This window comes from Papio anubis, chromosome 20, assembly GCF_008728515.1.
Source record: "Papio anubis isolate 15944 chromosome 20, Panubis1.0, whole genome shotgun sequence".
NCBI lineage: Eukaryota > Metazoa > Chordata > Mammalia > Primates > Cercopithecidae > Papio > Papio anubis.
In genome coordinates, this window is record NC_044995.1 from 44,743,827 (window position 1) to 44,759,817 (window position 15,991).

The 15,991-nt window shown below is 49.5% G+C and overlaps 1 protein-coding gene across 3 annotated transcripts in view; it reads right to left on the bottom strand.

Moving 5' to 3' along the window:
- Nucleotides 1–15,991, bottom strand: part of VAV1 (vav guanine nucleotide exchange factor 1) — an 80,220-nt gene that overhangs the window by 11,812 nt on the left and 52,417 nt on the right. The window contains exons 9-21 of one of the 3 annotated variants that reach the window (XM_031660046.1): nucleotides 15,885–15,984; nucleotides 14,438–14,533; nucleotides 14,122–14,190; nucleotides 13,901–13,987; nucleotides 13,712–13,797; nucleotides 12,445–12,577; nucleotides 10,092–10,201; nucleotides 9,123–9,224; nucleotides 8,783–8,880; nucleotides 8,675–8,697; nucleotides 8,454–8,499; nucleotides 5,251–5,387; nucleotides 4,783–4,848 (exon numbers count right to left, since the gene is read on the bottom strand). In XM_031660046.1, the coding sequence (XP_031515906.1) occupies nucleotides 4,783–4,848; nucleotides 5,251–5,387; nucleotides 8,454–8,499; nucleotides 8,675–8,697; nucleotides 8,783–8,880; nucleotides 9,123–9,224; nucleotides 10,092–10,201; nucleotides 12,445–12,577; nucleotides 13,712–13,797; nucleotides 13,901–13,987; nucleotides 14,122–14,190; nucleotides 14,438–14,533; nucleotides 15,885–15,984 (1,153 nt within the window). The remainder of the gene's footprint in view (nucleotides 1–4,782; nucleotides 4,849–5,250; nucleotides 5,388–8,453; nucleotides 8,500–8,674; nucleotides 8,698–8,782; nucleotides 8,881–9,122; nucleotides 9,225–10,091; nucleotides 10,202–12,444; nucleotides 12,578–13,711; nucleotides 13,798–13,900; nucleotides 13,988–14,121; nucleotides 14,191–14,437; nucleotides 14,534–15,884; nucleotides 15,985–15,991) is intronic. The other 2 variants (XM_031660048.1, XM_031660047.1) reach the window with 2 other exon arrangements.

Sequence of the window (15,991 nt, forward strand, 5' to 3'; positions counted from 1 at the left end):
TGTCAGTGCCCATGAACTATGCTTTATAGGAAAATAGCCACGGCCACACATCATTTACAGATTATCTACAGCTACTTTTGCACTACAGGGGCGGAACTAAAGAATTGCAAAACTGTATGGGACCCTGGAGGGTCAGCATGTTTACACTACTACTCGGCTCTTTACGGAAAAAGTTTGCCAATTCTCATCTGAATATGGGTGAAAGTGCTCACTTTTGCCGGGCGCGGTGGCTCACGCCTGTAATCCCAGCACTTTGGGAGGCCGAGGCGGGCGGATCACGAGGTCAGGAGATCGAGACCATCCTGGCTAACATGGTGAAACCCCGTCTCTACTAAAAATGCAAAAAATTAGCCGGGCGAGGCGGCGGGCGCCTGTAGTCCCAGCTACTCGGGAGGCTGAGGCAGGAGAATGGCGTGAACCCGGGAGGCGGAGCTTGCAGTGAGCCGAGATCGTGCCACTGCACTCCAGCCTGGGCGACTAAGCAAGACTCTGTCTCAAAAAAAAAAAAAAAAAAAAAGAAAGTGCTCACTTTCTTATTTATGTATTCATTTATTTATTTAGAGATAGAGTTTTGCTCTTCTTGCCCAGGCTGGAGTGCAATGGCGTGATCTCGGCTCACCACAACCTCTGCCTACCAGGTTCAAACGATTCTCCTGCCTCAGCCTCCCGAGTAGCTGGGATCACAGGCATGTGTCACCACACCCGGTTAATTTTGTATTTTTCGTAGAGATGGGGTTTCTTCCATGTTGGTCAGGCTGGTCTCGAACTCCCGACCTCAGGTGATCCGCCCGCCTCGTCCTCCCAAAGTGCAGGGATTAGAGGCATGAACCAGCACGTCCGGCTGAAAGTGCTCGCTTTCACTACCTTAAAGCCATTAGGACAGCTACTATAAGGCAAAAACAAATCAACAAACAAAACAGAAAGTAGCAAATGTGGGCAAAGATGTGGACAAGGAACCCTTGTGCACTGTTGGTAGGAATGTAAAATGGTGTACTATGAAAAACAGTATGTGCTGGGGGTGGTGGTTCACGCCTGTAGTCCCAGCATTTTGGGAGGCTGAGGCAAGCGGATCATGAGGTTAGCAGTTCAAGACCAGCCTGACCAACATGGCAAAAACCCCGTCTCTACTAAAAATACAAAAAATTAGCCAGGCATGGTGGTGCACGCCTGTAATCCCAGCTACTTGGAATCCCAGCTACTTGGAAGGAGAATCACTTGAACCCGGGAGGGAGAGGTTGCAGTGAGCCGAGATCGCGCCACTGCACTCCAGTCCAGGCCACAGAGCAAAACTCCATCTCCAAAAAAAAAAAAAAAAAAAAAAAGAAAGAAAGAAAAGAAAGAAAAGAAAAGAAAAGAGAAAGAAAAGCAGTATGGGCCGGGTGCTGTGGCTCATGCCTGTACTCCTAGCACTTTGAGAGGCAGAGGTGGGTAGATCACCTGATGTCAGGAGTTCAAGACCAGCCTGGCCAACATGGTGAAATCCCCATCTCTACAAAAATACAAAAATTAGCTGGGTGCGGTGGCGGGCGCCTGTAATCCCAGCTACTCAAAAGGCTGAGGCAGAAGAATCGCTTGAACCCGGGAGGCAGAGTGAGCCGAGATCATTCCATTGCATTCCAGCACTCCAGCCTGGGGACAGAGCAAAACTCCCTATCGAAATAAATAAATAAATATAAATAAAAATAAAAATAATGGTGGTTCCTCAAAACATTAAAAACTAGAACTACCATAGAAAAGTCCCATTTCTGAGTATATACCCAAAGGAACTGAAAGCAAGGATTTGAAACGATATTTGCACACCCATGTTCGTAGCAGCTTTATTCACAATAACGCAAAAGTTGAAGCAGCCGATTGTTCACTGACGGGAAAAAGGATAAACAAAATTCTTAACAATTAAGAAAACTGCCCGGGCACGGTGGCTCACGCCTGTAATCCCAGCACCTTGGGAAGCCAAGGAGGGTGGGTCGTTTGAGCCCAGAAGTTGGAGACCAGCCTAGGCAACAAGATGAAACCCCGTCCCTACAAAAAAAAAAATACAAAAATTAGGCCGGGCATGGTGGATCACGCTTGTACTCCCAGCACTTTGGGAGGCCAAGGCGGGCAGATTCCCTGAGGTCAGGAGTTAGAGACCAGCCTGGCCAACATGGTGAAACCCTGTCTCTACTAAAAATACAAAAATTAGCTGGGTGTGGTGGCAGGTGCCTGTCATCCCAGCTACTGTGGAGGCTGAGGCGGGAGAATCACTTGAACCCAGGAGGCGGAGGTTGCAGTGAGCCGAGATCGCACCATTCCATTCCAGCCTGGGCAACAAGAGAGAAACTCTGTCTCAAAAAAAAAAAAAAAAGTACAAAAATTAGCCAGGCATGGTGGCACATGCCTGTAGTCCCAGCTACTCAGGAGGCTGAAGTGGGAGGATCACTTAAGCTTAGGGGATCCAGGCTGCTGTGAGTTATAATTGCACCACCACTGCACTCCAGCCTGAGTAACAGAACCACACCCTATCTCAAAAAAAAAAAAAAAAAGCCGGGCGCGGTGGCTCACGCCTGTAATCCCAGCACTTTGGGAGGCCGAGGCGGGCGGATCACGAGGTCAGGAGACCGAGACCATCCTGGCTAACACGGTGAAACCCAGTCTGTACTGAAAATACAAAAAATTAGCCAGGCATGGTCGTGCACACCTGTAATCTCAGCTACATTGTAATGGTCAGTTTTATGTTTTGCAAATTTCACCTCAATTTTTTAAAAGAAAAAAGGGAAGGATGTTCTATGAGATGACTGCTTGAGCCCAGGAGTTCAAGACCAGCCTGTGCAACATAGTGAGACCCCATCTCTGCAAAAGAATCACACACAAAAAAATGGCTGTGGCTGGGCGCAGTGGCTCATGCCTGTAATCCCAACACTTTGGGAGGCCGAAGCTGGCAGTTCACAAGGTCAGGAGTTCGAGACCAGCCTGGCCAACATGGTGAAACTCCATCTCTACTAAAAATACAAAAATTAGCCAGGCGTGGTAGCAGGCACCTGTAATCCCAGCTAGTTGGGAGGCTGAGGCAGGAGAATCGCTTGAAACCAGAAGGCAGAGGTTGCAATGAGCCGAGATCACCCCACTGCACTCCAGCCTGGGCAACAAGAGTGCAACTCCATCATAAATAAATAAATAAATAAATAAATAAATAAATAAATAAAGCTGAGCATAATGGCATGCATCTGGGGTCCCAGCCACTCAGGAGGGTGAGGTGGGAGGATTGCTCGAGCCCAGGAAGTCAAGGCTGCAGTGAGTTAAAATCACACCATTGCACTCCAGCCTGGGTGACAGAATGAGACCCTCTCTAAAACAAAAAAATTAAGAGATAGATAGAATAGATGGATGATGGATAGGTAGGTAATAGGTACATGGATAGATGATAGATGATAAACAGACAGGTGATAGATAAATGAATGAGAGAGAAATGATAATAGATAATAGATGGTTAGATAGGTAGGTGAAAAATAGGTAGAGAGATGATCAGTGAATAGATAGATAATAGACAGATAATACATAGACAGATAATACATAGATAAATGATAGGTGGATGAACAGATCATGAATGTATTGATAAGTAGACAGATGATGGATGGATGGATGGATGGATGGATGGATGGATGGATGGAAGAATTGATTGATGAATGGATGGATTGATGGGTAGGTAGGTACATGGATAGATAGATAGATAGATAGATAGATAGATAGATAGACAGATAGACAGACAGAGGGGGACAGAAGGGACAGCGCTTCCTTGCAGCAGAACACCAGCTAATAAATGTGGAAAGAATGATGGAGTTGGAAACTCATATTGTAACTTGACAGTGGAGAAACCACAGGAACACAAAAATTTTTGATAAAATTTTTGGGGAAATTGGCAACATTTAAATACAGACTATGAATTCAATAATAGTATAATGTCAACGTTGAATTTTGTGTCTTTTAAAATCTTGCTCTGGTTATGTACAAGGAGGTTCTTGTTCTTAAGAAGTATTTAGGGGTAAAGGGGAACGTCATCTGCAAATTCACTTTTAACTCTTCCAGGAAAAATAAATACTATGTGTGGGTAGAGAGAGGAAATGACAGAGCAAATGGAACAAAACACTAGCAGAACCAATGCAACTGGGTAAAGGCTAATGGGGGCTCTTTGCATTATTCTCATAGTTTTGCTAGAAGTCTGAAATAATATAAAATTAAAGTTAAAGCAACACTGGAGAGAATTTCCCTCTGTAGGCTGTGAAGTGGACAGTGGGGTCATTTGCTATGAATGAGCTAGGGGACATCTGAGGTTGGGGTGAGAGGGAGAGCTTTGAAGTCATCGTGAAGAGTGAGGGGTCCATCGAGAAGAGAACACTAGAAGAACAGCAGAGGCTGGGGTGGACAGGTGCGTCCACCAGGAGCAGGGCAAGGACGCAGGCAATGGAGGCCACAGCACTCTCACAGAACTCAATTCAGTGTCTCAGAAGGAAGCCACGGGCAGGCCCACTTTCTAGGTCCCTGCTCCTTCCTCCCTACCATACCTGTGTAGGAAGGAAAGGACCTTGATACAAAAATTATCAAGGAGAAAAAGATCAATCATTGTTTCCAGGGTGGCCCCTCTCTGGGCTCAGTTGGCGGGGTGGGCAAAGCCTTCAGTTGGAGATAGACCTGCCATGATGGGCAGCCCCCTTCCCAACTCCAGGGTTGTCTTTTCAATTCTGCCCATCCTTCCAGGACCCACCCTGAACCCCTTGCCCTTGTTCCATTCAGACTTGAGGCACTCACACGGATGTAGGGCTTCACCCTGTTACAAGGAAACCAGCCAATTTCATTAGTAGATGTATTCCTGCCCTAAACACCCAGGAGACAAAAACAGGAACAGAGAGGTTATAGGATCCATAACCCCACCCACCACCTAAACCCATAACCCTCCACATGGATCCTGCCCCATCACTCGTGTGTGTGTGTGTGTGTGTGTGTGTGTGTGTCCGTCTCTCTGCTCATTGGTCACTCTGCTTGTCTATCTATCTCAGGATGGCCTGGAGAGCCCAGAGAGGTGACAATCAGTATTAACTTCCTGGGAAGATGGCCATCTCAGAAAAGCCATGCCGAGAAATCTCAGTGTACCTCCCCGACTCCCCAGGCATCACCTCCAGAGCACAGTAAGACTATGACTCAACTCCCTGAGACCACATGAATCCATAACCCTACACTTGGGTCCCACCCCATCACTCCTGTTGTCCCAGCCTGTACCTCCCACCAGTTCTGTTCAGCCTCAGCCTTTGTGAGCTCCACAATGTCTCCAGGGTTGAGTCGTAGAAAGGGTCCAATGGCTCCAGGGGGTGGAGGAAGCCCATAGTATTCCTGGAACACCTCCATCTTGGGCAGACCTGGAGGACAGGGTACAGGAGTACAGGGTGATTGGCAGGCAACTTTCAACGCTGAATCTTGCCACCCACCAGAATGGCTAAAATTTTTCTTTTTAGACTGGCAATACCAAGTGTTGACAAGAACGTGGAGCAACTGGAATTCTCACTCGTTGCTGGTGGGGATACTCTTTGGAAAACTATTCGACAGTATCTACTGAAGCTAAACATTGTATCTACTCTGTAACCCAGCAATCCAAGAGAAATAAAAACATGTGTCCTGGCCAGGTGAGGTGGCTCACGCCTGTAATCCCATCACTTTGAGAGGCCGAGGTGGACGGATCACCTGAGGTCAGGAGTTCAAGACCAGACTGGCCAATGTGGTGAAACCCCATCTCCACTAAAACTACAGAAATTAGCCAGGCATGGTGGCAGGTGCCTGTAATCCCAGCTACTTGGGAGGCAGGGGGCAGGAGAATCCCTTGAACTCAGGAGGCAGAGGTTGCAGTGAGCTGAGATCATGCCACTGCACTCCAGCCTGGGCAATGGAGTAAGCCTCCATCTCAAAACAAACAAACAAACAAAAAACAAAAAACAAAAAATGTCCTTCAAAAGTTGCAGCTTTATTCAGAATATCCAAAAACTGGCAACCAACCAAATGTCCTCAATAGGTTGATCAATCAATAAACAAATTGTGATACCATCACATAATGGAATACTATACAGCAATGAAAAAGAAAAAGCTGTTGCTACAGGCAACCACATCGATGCATCTCACCATCATTATGTCAGATAAAAGAAACCAGATGAAATAAGTATGCACTATATGATTTTATTTATAGAAAACTCAAGAGCAGGCAAAATTAATCTATGGTGATAGACATCAGACAGTGGTTCCCTATGGGAGATAGGTGAGAAGCAGTGCTTTCTGATAAAACTTTCTGTGGTGATGGATATGTCCAATATGGTAGCAACTAGCCACAGGCAGTTATTGAGAGCTTTGAGGCTAAGTAAAAAAAAATTTAAGATGATTTCATTTTAATTCATTTATATCGGACAGTGCCGTTCTGGAGGGATGAAAATGTTCTGTGCTTTTATTTGATTGTTGGTTGTATGGATAAAAACGTATTAAGTCATATACTTAAGATTTATTGATTTTTACATACCTTAAAGTATGTATTTCCTCTCTCAATAAAATACATGTATGTGTGTGCATATATATATATATATATATATTCTATTGTATAAAGGACACTTGGGCTGTTTCTAATTTTGACTGTTGCTAAGAAAGCTGACTATTGCTAATTACATAATAAGTAATAATAAGAAGAAAACATACCCATTCATAGATTTCATATATTTATTTTTTTATTTCCTTGAAACAGGATCTTGCTCTGTTGCCCAGGCTGGAGTGCAGTGGCGTGATCATGGCTCACTGCAACCTTGAATTCCTGGGTTCAAGCAGGAACCCCACTAATTTAAAAAAATTTTTTGTAGACACAGGGTCTCGTTATGTTGCCCAGGCTGGTCTCAAACTCCTGGCCTTGGAGTTTGAGTGCTGGGATTACAGCCATGAGCCACCACACCTGACTTACGTTATATATTTATATGTCATATAAATGGCATATAAGAGGAACACTCCTGCCACTGCACTCCAGCCTGGGATACAGAGCAAGACCCTGCTTCTAAAAATTTTTTTTAAAAAGATGTATTGGCTGGGCGCGGTGGCTCAAGCCTGTAATCCCAGCACTTTGGGAGGCCGAGGCGGGTGGATCACAAGGTCAGGAGATCGAGACTATCCTGGCTAACATGGTGAAACCCCGTCTCTACTAAAAATACAAAAAACTAGCCGGGCGCGGTAGCGGGTGCCTTTAGTCCCAGCTACTTGGGAGGCTGAGGCGGGAGAATGGCGTGAACCCGGGGGGCGGAGCTTGCAGTGAGCCGAGATCACGCCACTGCACTCTAGCCTGGGAGACACAGTGAGACTCCGTCTCAAAAAAAAATAAAAATAAAAATAAAAATAAAAAGATGTATTATATATATATACATATACGATATATGACATATATGTATCAGCTTTATTTGCAATAGTAAAAAACTAGAAACAACTCAAATGTCCTCAATACAACAGAAGGAGACATGTATATATTTTTTTAAGTTTTTTGTTTTTGTTTTTGTTTTTTTTTGAGACGGAGTCTCGCTCTGTCGCCTAGGCTGGAGTGCAGTGGCCGGATCTCGGCTCACTGCAAGCTCCACCTCCCGGGTTTATGCCATTCTCCTGCCTCAGCCTTCTGAGTAGCTGGGATCTCCTGCCTCAGCCTCCCGAGTAGCTGGGACTACAGGCGCCTGCCACCTCGCCCGGCTAGTTTTTTTTTGTATTTCTTAATAGAGACGGGGTTTCACCGTGTTCGCCAGGATGGTCTCGATCTCCTGACCTCGTGATCCGCCCGTCTCGGCCTCCCAAAGTGCTGAGAGCCACCGCGCCTGGCCTTAAGTTTTTTTTAAACTAAGGTTGGGCACAGTGGCTCATGCCTGTAATCCCAACACTCTGGGAGGCCAAGCAGGCCGATCACCTGAGGTTAAGAGTTTGAGACCAGCCTGCCCAACATGGTGAAACACCGTCTCTACTAAAAATACAAAAATTAGCCAAGCGTGGTGCCTGTAGTCCCAGCTGCTCAGGAGGCTGAGGCAGGAGAATCATTTGAACTTGGGAGGTGGAGGTTGTAGCGAGCCAAGATCGCACCACTGCACTCCAGCCTAGGCAACGGGGCAAGATTCCATCTCCAAAAATAAATTAATTAATTAGTTAAAATAAGCACATACTGTATGAGTTAATTTATACAGTATGACTGGGCAACATAGCAAGACCTCATCTCTATTTTAAAAATTTAAAAATTAGGCGTGGTGGCGTGCACCTGACTTCAAGCGATCCTCCCGCCTTGGCCTCCCAAATTGCTGGGATTACAGGTGGGAGCCATTGCACCCAGCCCAATGTGGCTGTTAATATGATTATGGAGATCTGTCCCTGGGTCAACATGAATGGAGATACATTTTCCTCCTGCCCCCACACAGCATCCCCTGCCAACTCACCCAGCTCATTCCTCTTTTTGTCCTGAGCCCTGCGATGCAGTTTGTCCTGGAAGGAGAGACAAAGAAAACCTGTTTACCTATGCCCAGCCTGGGGGCTTGTAGGCCCCCATCACTGTCCTCACCCCACAAAGGGTCACGCCCAGTTCCGGGATGCCCTGGGTCCTCCCCGCACTGTTGCCCATTATTTGCAGTGCACAGGAAGGAGCGTGGGAAAGTCTTACCTTCCTCATAGTTCCCGGGAAATCTATGGGAGAGTAAAGGTAACGGTGAGAACGGGAAATCCTCCACAGAGAACCAAGCTCACCTCCCAGCCTCCCTCCCACTCATACCTTGCCCATGTCGGCCACACGGAGGGACCCTCCCCAGACACTCCTTGTGTGCAGGTGCCCGGCACCGATGGCAACGATAGCCCTGATAGAAGGTACCTCTGAGATGCAGGGGACACATAAAGAAGAGTGAGTGACCTTTACAGACATGGCCAAATATTCTGCCAAGAACATAAAGGGCCCCCTTGGGTTCTCTTTAGATCAGGAGAGTGACGGAGAAGCAGAAGATCAAAGTAGGAACGCCCCCATCTCCCAATTTAGGGAACCAATTACTGGGGCAGCTTCTCTAGCAAGGAACTGATGACCAAGACCAGGATGCAGGACCTTCCTCCTAGATTCCCACCTAAGCAGCATCTGACAAGCCTTGCAGGACGTGGTCTCCTCAAAAGAGAACATCTGGAAGTCATGCCCGTTGGCGGTGGCATTCTCCGGGTAGATGTTGGAGCTGGCAGAGGAAAATTAAAAAAAAAAAGAGGATCAGTATTTTATTCCTTTTTATGGCTGAATACTATTCCATGGTATGAACAGACCATATTTGGTGCGTCCATTCATTCCCTGATTGATGTCTGGGTCGTTTCCACCCTTTGGCCACACTGAATCGTGCTGCTATGCACATCGGGAGAAAGAGAAAGCAGGTTAGGAGTTTCCAGGGGCTGCGAGAGCGGGGAATTGGGAGTGAATGTTTAATGGGTATGAGGTCTCCTTTGGGCTGACGAAAAGGTTTTGAAACTGGATAGAGGTGATGGTTGCACAACACTGTTAGTGTACAAAGTGCCGTGCAATCGTGCACTTTGAAATTGTTAGATTTTTGTCGTGGGCATTTTGCCTCAAGTAAAAAGGAGGAGAAGACAGGAGTGGAAGATGAGGAAGAAGGAGGAGGAGGAGGAAGAGGAGGAAAGGGAGGAGGAGGAAGAGGAGGAAAGGGAGGAGGAGGAAGAGGAGGAGGAGGAAGAAGAAAAAAGGGAGGAAAGGGAGAAGGAAGAAGGGGTGGAGGAGGAATAGGAGGAAGAGGAAGAGAAGGAAGGAAAGGAGGAGGAAGGGGAGGAAGGAGAGGAGGAAGAAAGAGAGGAGGAGGAAGAACAAGAGGAAGAGCAGGAAGAGGAAAGAGGAGGAGGAAAGGAGCTTGCACACAACTCCAGCATTCCAAGGATGAAGACAGCCTTGGGCCTGTCCCTCTTATTTCCCAAATGAAGAGACTGAGGTTCAGAGTGGTCCCATGGCATGTCAGGACAGAGTAGGGACTAGAGCACATTCCTCTTTCCCAGCCCCTGCCCCTCTGAGGACAGAAAGAGGAAGGAAGACGGGGACTCACATGGCCATCTCAAACTGCTCCATCCACTTCTTCTTCAACTCTCTTGTCTTGAAGAACAGTTCATAGCCCTGGGCACCTTGGTCCTCAATCAGCAGGAACATGTGGCTCCACTGCAGGGAAGCAGAGCTCAGACTGAAGGCACTGCCCCTGCAGAGGGCGGGAGCACACGCCCACTGACCCTCCCTCTGTAGGGAACAGTCAAGCCCGTGGCAGTCTCTGTGCCCCCAGCACCATGCACAGACATCCTTGTAAAAGGGCTTTCTAGGATATCCAAATACACAACCATAAACCCAAAACCACACACACATGCGTGCACATGCACACACACACCCCTTTGCAGAAGCACACACCAGACACAGCAGGTCACTCATCATTGATTTGTCTGTTCAACAAAGCATGGGTGCAGCGCCTGCTGAGAAACAGGCACTGCTAGGAGCTAGGGACAGAGCAGCGAATAGGACGTGGTCCCCAGAGCTCCAGCTGGGTAGGAGAGACGGATGCCGGAAGCAGGCAGTCACAAGACAGCAACTGGCTCCTCGGGAGGCACAGGCTGAGAAACAGAGAAGCTGGCCAGGTGTGGTGGCGCACACCTGTAATCCCAGCACTTTGGGAGGCCGAGACGGGTGAATCACGAGGTCAGCACCAAGATGGGTGAATCACAAAGTCAGCAGTTCAAGAACAGCCTGACCAACGCGGTGAAACTGCATCTCTACTAAAAATACCAAAAATTAGCTGGTGTGGTGGCGTGTGCCTGTAATCCCAGCTACTCGGGAGGCTGAGGCAGGAGAATTGCTTGAACCCAGGAGGCAGGAGGTTGCAGCGAGCCGAGATCATGCCACAGCACTCCAGCCTGGGTGACAAAGCGAGACTCCTTCTCAAAAAAAAAAAAAAAGAAGAGAAGCCACAGACCAGAGCTCAGGGGGGATCTCCAGGGGAAGGACTAAAGCGAAGGGAAGAGTTCACAGGAGAAAAAGCAAAAGGAAGCAAGGAAGAGCCGAGAGGGAGAGGGGTCTCAGCTCAAATGTCACTGCCACAGAGAGTGTCCCTTCCACAGAGAGTGCCCCTGAACAATGGAGGTAAGATGTGACTGTGGTAGGTGAGGGGGGCCCATCCTCACCTACCACAGTCACATCCCCTGTTTTGTTTTATTCATTTTATTTTTTAATAGAGACTGGGTATCACTCTGTGGCCCCAGCTGGAGTGCAATCATAGCTCACTGCAGCCTCCAACTCTTGGCCACAAGTGATCCTCCAACTTCAGCCTCCCATGTAGTTAGGGCTACAGGCATGTGCCACCAAGCCCAGCTACATTTTTTTTTTTTAATGTTTTTTAGAAATGAGGATCTCCCTATGTTGCCCAGGCTGGTCTCAAACTCCTGGGCTCAAGAGATTCTCCCATCTCGGCCTCCCAAAGTGCTGGGATTACAGGTGTGAGCCACTGTACCCAGCCACCTACTTTATTTTCTTTGTAGAAAGCATCCCATAAGAAGTCAAATACCATACAAGAAATAAAATAGACCAGACACGGTGGCCCATGCCTGTAATCTCAGCATTTTGAGAGGCTGAGGCGGGCGGATCACTTGAGGTCAGGAGTTTGAGACCAGCCTGGCCCATGTGGTGAAACCTGGTCTCTACTAAAAATACAAAAATTAGCTGGGCGTGGTGGTGGGCACCTGTAATTTCAGCTACTTGGGAGGCTGAGGCAGGAGAATCGCTTGAACCTGGGAGCCAGAGGTTGCAGCGATCCGAGATCATGCCACTGTACTCCAGCCTGAAGGACAGAGTAAGACTGTCTCAAAAAAAAAAAAAAAAGAAAGAAAGAAAGAAAGAAAAGAAAAGAAAAGAAATGAAATGAAACAAAATAAAAACTCCATATTGCTTTCCATTTTAGTCCTAGTGCCTAGAAGAGTGCCCTGGATAGAGTAGGTACTCAATTTAAAAACTGTTGAGTGGCTCATGCCTGTAATCCCAGCACTTCGGGAGGCCGAGGCAGGTGGATCACGAGGTCAGGAGAAGGAGACCATGGGGCTGACATGGAGAAACCCCGTCTCTACTAAAAATACAAAAAATTAGCCAGGCGTGGTGGCACGTGCCTGTAGTCCCAGCTACTCGGGAGGCTGAGCCAGGAGAATGGAACCAACCTGGAAGGCAGAGGTTGCAGTGAGCCGAGATTGTGTCACTGCACTCCGGCCTGGCGACAGAGCAAGACTCCGTCTTAAAAAAACAAAAAACAAAACAAAAAAAGACTGTGAGTGGATTAACACACACTTCCATGTAGATGTAGTCTGGTAAACACCGGCGTGTGCCCACGTGGAGAGGGCTAAGCTGCCGACTGTGTGACGTCAAAGCCCCACCTTCTTGTTGTCGCGGTCTCCTGAAGAGTCATCCCGAATCTGGAAGCTGTGCAGGTTCACAAAGTCCTTGAGGTCGTAGGAGTCTCCCCGGCGCTTACAGATGAGCAGAGCTTTGTCGAGCAGGAAGGCATACCTGGGAGGATGGATAAGGCATTCCTGTCTGGCTCTTCCCAACTGTCCCCACCAGCTCTCTGACCAGTTCCTCCACATCCTGGTCCCACCCTGACCTTCTCCTCCTCCTTAGCCAACTTGGTCATGCCCACCTGTCCATCCTGATCTCACCCACGTGATCCACGTTGGCCCTACTGCCTGTCAGTCTTGGCTCCACCCATATTCCTGGTTGGCTCCGTCCTGCCTGTCCATCAAGGTTCCACTGCCTTGTCTGGATGGATCTACCACCTGTCTGTCTAGAAATCTTGTCTCGGCCGGGCGCGGTGGCTCAAGCCTGTAATCTCAGCACTTTGGGAGGCCGAGACGGGCGGATCACGAGGTCAGGAGATCGAGACCATCCTGGCTAACACGGTGAAACCCCGTCTCTACTAAAAAATACAAAAAACTAGCCGGGCGAAGTGGCGGGTGCCTGTAGTCCCAGCTACTCGGGAGGCTGAGGCAGGAGAATGGCGTGAACCCGAGAGGAGGAGCTTGCAGTGAGCTGAGATCCGGCCACTGCACTCCAGCCTGGGTGACAGAGCAAGACTCCGTCTCAAAAAAAAAAAAAGAAAAAAATAGAAATCTTGTCTCACCCACACTCAGGTCCCTACCCAAATTCATCTTAATTCCACCTACAAGTCTACATAGGAATTGGCCCCACCCCTACCGAGGCTCCCCCCAAGATCTGCATTGGCTCCACCCACCTGTCCATCTAGGAGTCTGGCCACGCCCCTATCCAGGCTCTTTCCCAGATCTGTGTTGACTCCACCCAACCACCCATCTAGAAACCTGGCCCTATCCCTACCCAGGCTCCATCCAGATCTGTGTTGACTCCACGCACCTGCCCATCTAGGGGCCTGGCCCCACTCCTGCCCAGGCTCCACCCAGATCTGTGTTGACTCCACGCACCTGTGCATCTAGGAGCCTGGCCCCACTCCTGCCCAGGCTCTGCTCCAGATCTATGTTGACTCCACCCACCTATCCATCTAGAAGCCTGGCCCCGCCCCTGCCCAGGCTCCACCCAGATCTGTATTGACTCCATCCACCTGCCCATCTAGGAGCCTGGCCCCACCCCTTTGCCCAGGCTCCATCCCAGATCCATGTTGACTCCACTCACCTGTCCATCTTGGAGCGCCGTTCCACCGAGGTGATCTTGAGCTCCCCGTCGATCTTGGGCCGGCCATAGTGAGCCAGAGACTGGTCCTATGCAGCAGGCAGGGGCGTCTAGCAAGGGTCTCCCAAGAAAGGAGCCAGACACCCTCCCCACGTGGCCACACCCCTGGCCCACCCGGCTCCACCACCTCACCAGGTTCTCAATGGAGAGCTGGAAATTGGTGATCTGCCGCAGTGTCTCGTTGTCTCGCTTGACCTCGTTCACGCACTGAGCCAGGTCCTGGGGAAGGGACAGGGGTGAACCTGGCCCCCCAACAGCCGACCCAGGCTCCTACCTAACCCCAGCTAGAGGATCAGCCTCCACCAGGAGAGTGTCTGCAGCAGGTGAGTGACCATCACCCCACACCCACTCACCCTCATGGCATCCAGGGCCAGCCGCAGGTTCTCCTTCTCCATAGCCTCCTGCGTGTGTTTCACCAGCTCCTGCGAGAACCAAGACGTCAGACGTCACCTGGCCCCTCCCCTTCTCCCTGGGGGGAGGGCCTTCCAAACAAGGCTAGCTCACCAGCTCCTCCCTTGTACTGGTGGCCCTGGAGGCTGAGACATGACCCCAGTGACCCATCCCCGAGTGTCCTAGAGACCCAACCCCCAGAAGCCAACCCCGTCCCCACTTTTATAGACACAGGAGAGTAGATGTGTGGATCCCACGCCTCAGGGATGGGCCCGGCACCTGGAGAAGAAGGTGATATTTGAGAACTCGCTGCATAGGCACCATCAGTAGGTCCCGCAAGGTGAACCTCCCGTTGTTGGCTCGCTGAGAACATTCCTGGTGAATCAGAGAACAATGGGGAAACTGAGGCAGGTCCCAGAAAGAGCCAGTTGCAGGGTGGGTGCAGATAGATCTGAATAAAGACGTGGGCAGCTCTCCACCCCAGAGCTGTGGGGATTTTTCTAGAGGCCAAAGCATCATATCTGCCCCCAAGGAAACAGGGAAAGAGCTCCATGAGGTGGGGGCAGCTTAAGAACCACTGGAAGGAACTTTGGGAGGCCCAGGCGGGAGGATCACTTGAGGTCAGTAGTTCAAGACCAGCCTGGCCAACATGGGGAAACCCCGTCTCCGCTGAAAAAAAACAAAAAACAAAAAAAACTGGTGTGGTGGTGGACTCCTGTAATCCCAGCTACTCAAGAGACTGAGGCAGGAGAACTGCTTGAACCCAGGAGGCAGAGATTGCAGTGAGCTGAGATTGCACCACTGCACTCAAACCTGGGTAACAGACGGCGACTCCATCTCAAAAAACAAACAAACAAACAAAAAAACAATGGGAAGAGGCTGGGTACAACTGCTCATGCCTGTAATCTTAGCTCTTTGAGAAGCTGAGGTGGGTGAGTCGCTTGAGTCCTGGAGTTTGAGACCACCCTGGACAACATGGTGAAACCCCATCTCTTTAAAACACACAAAAATTAGCCAGGAATGGTGGTATGCATCTGTAGTCCCAGCTACTCAGGAGGCCGAGGTAGGAGCTGGAAGGATTGCTTGGGTACAGGAGTTCGAGGCTGCGGTGAGCTATGATCATGCCACTGCACTCCAGCTTGGGGGATAGAATGAGACCCTGTCTCAAAACAAAACAAAACAAAACAAAACAAAACAAAAAAAAAACCACTGGAATGTGGCAAATGCTGCCTGGGATAGAGGTCCAGTATTCTGCCTGCTGAGGGGGGCCGCAGAGGGGGAGAGGGACAGGTCTGGAGAGCCCCCATCCTCCCACCCCTACCCTGTCTGTGTTTCCACCAGACAAACAGATCCAGGTTGAAGTTCAATTCTAGATCAGGTTCAGCCTGGGCTCAGGGGTTGGTTGGAATTGGGGTTCAGTGAGAAGTGGGAGCTCAGCCTAGACTTGGGGTACCATCAGTGCTAGGGCTCAGCCGAGGGCTGGGGTTCGGTGTGGGATCAGAGCTCAGTTCAGGGTCAGGACGTCACCCTGATATCAGGGGTCAGCCCAGACCCGGGGCCGGCCCATTTCTGTTCTTCTGCATTTCCTCCACTTGGCTGGCCAGTACCTCCCTCCCCAGTCCTTTGACGGATCCCTGGCTGGCCTGCGGCAGAAAGTGGACCACCTGCAATTCAGTGTCCTCCCTCCTGCCCCCAGCGCCTGGGGAGGAGCGGGAGAGGCCCCCACCTCCAGCTTCATCTGCACGTCCTCCCGGGCTGCGGCCACACGATCCAGGTGTTTGCTGGCTGACTCCACCTGGCTGCAGTAGCGGCCGTAGACGAGGAACCTACAGC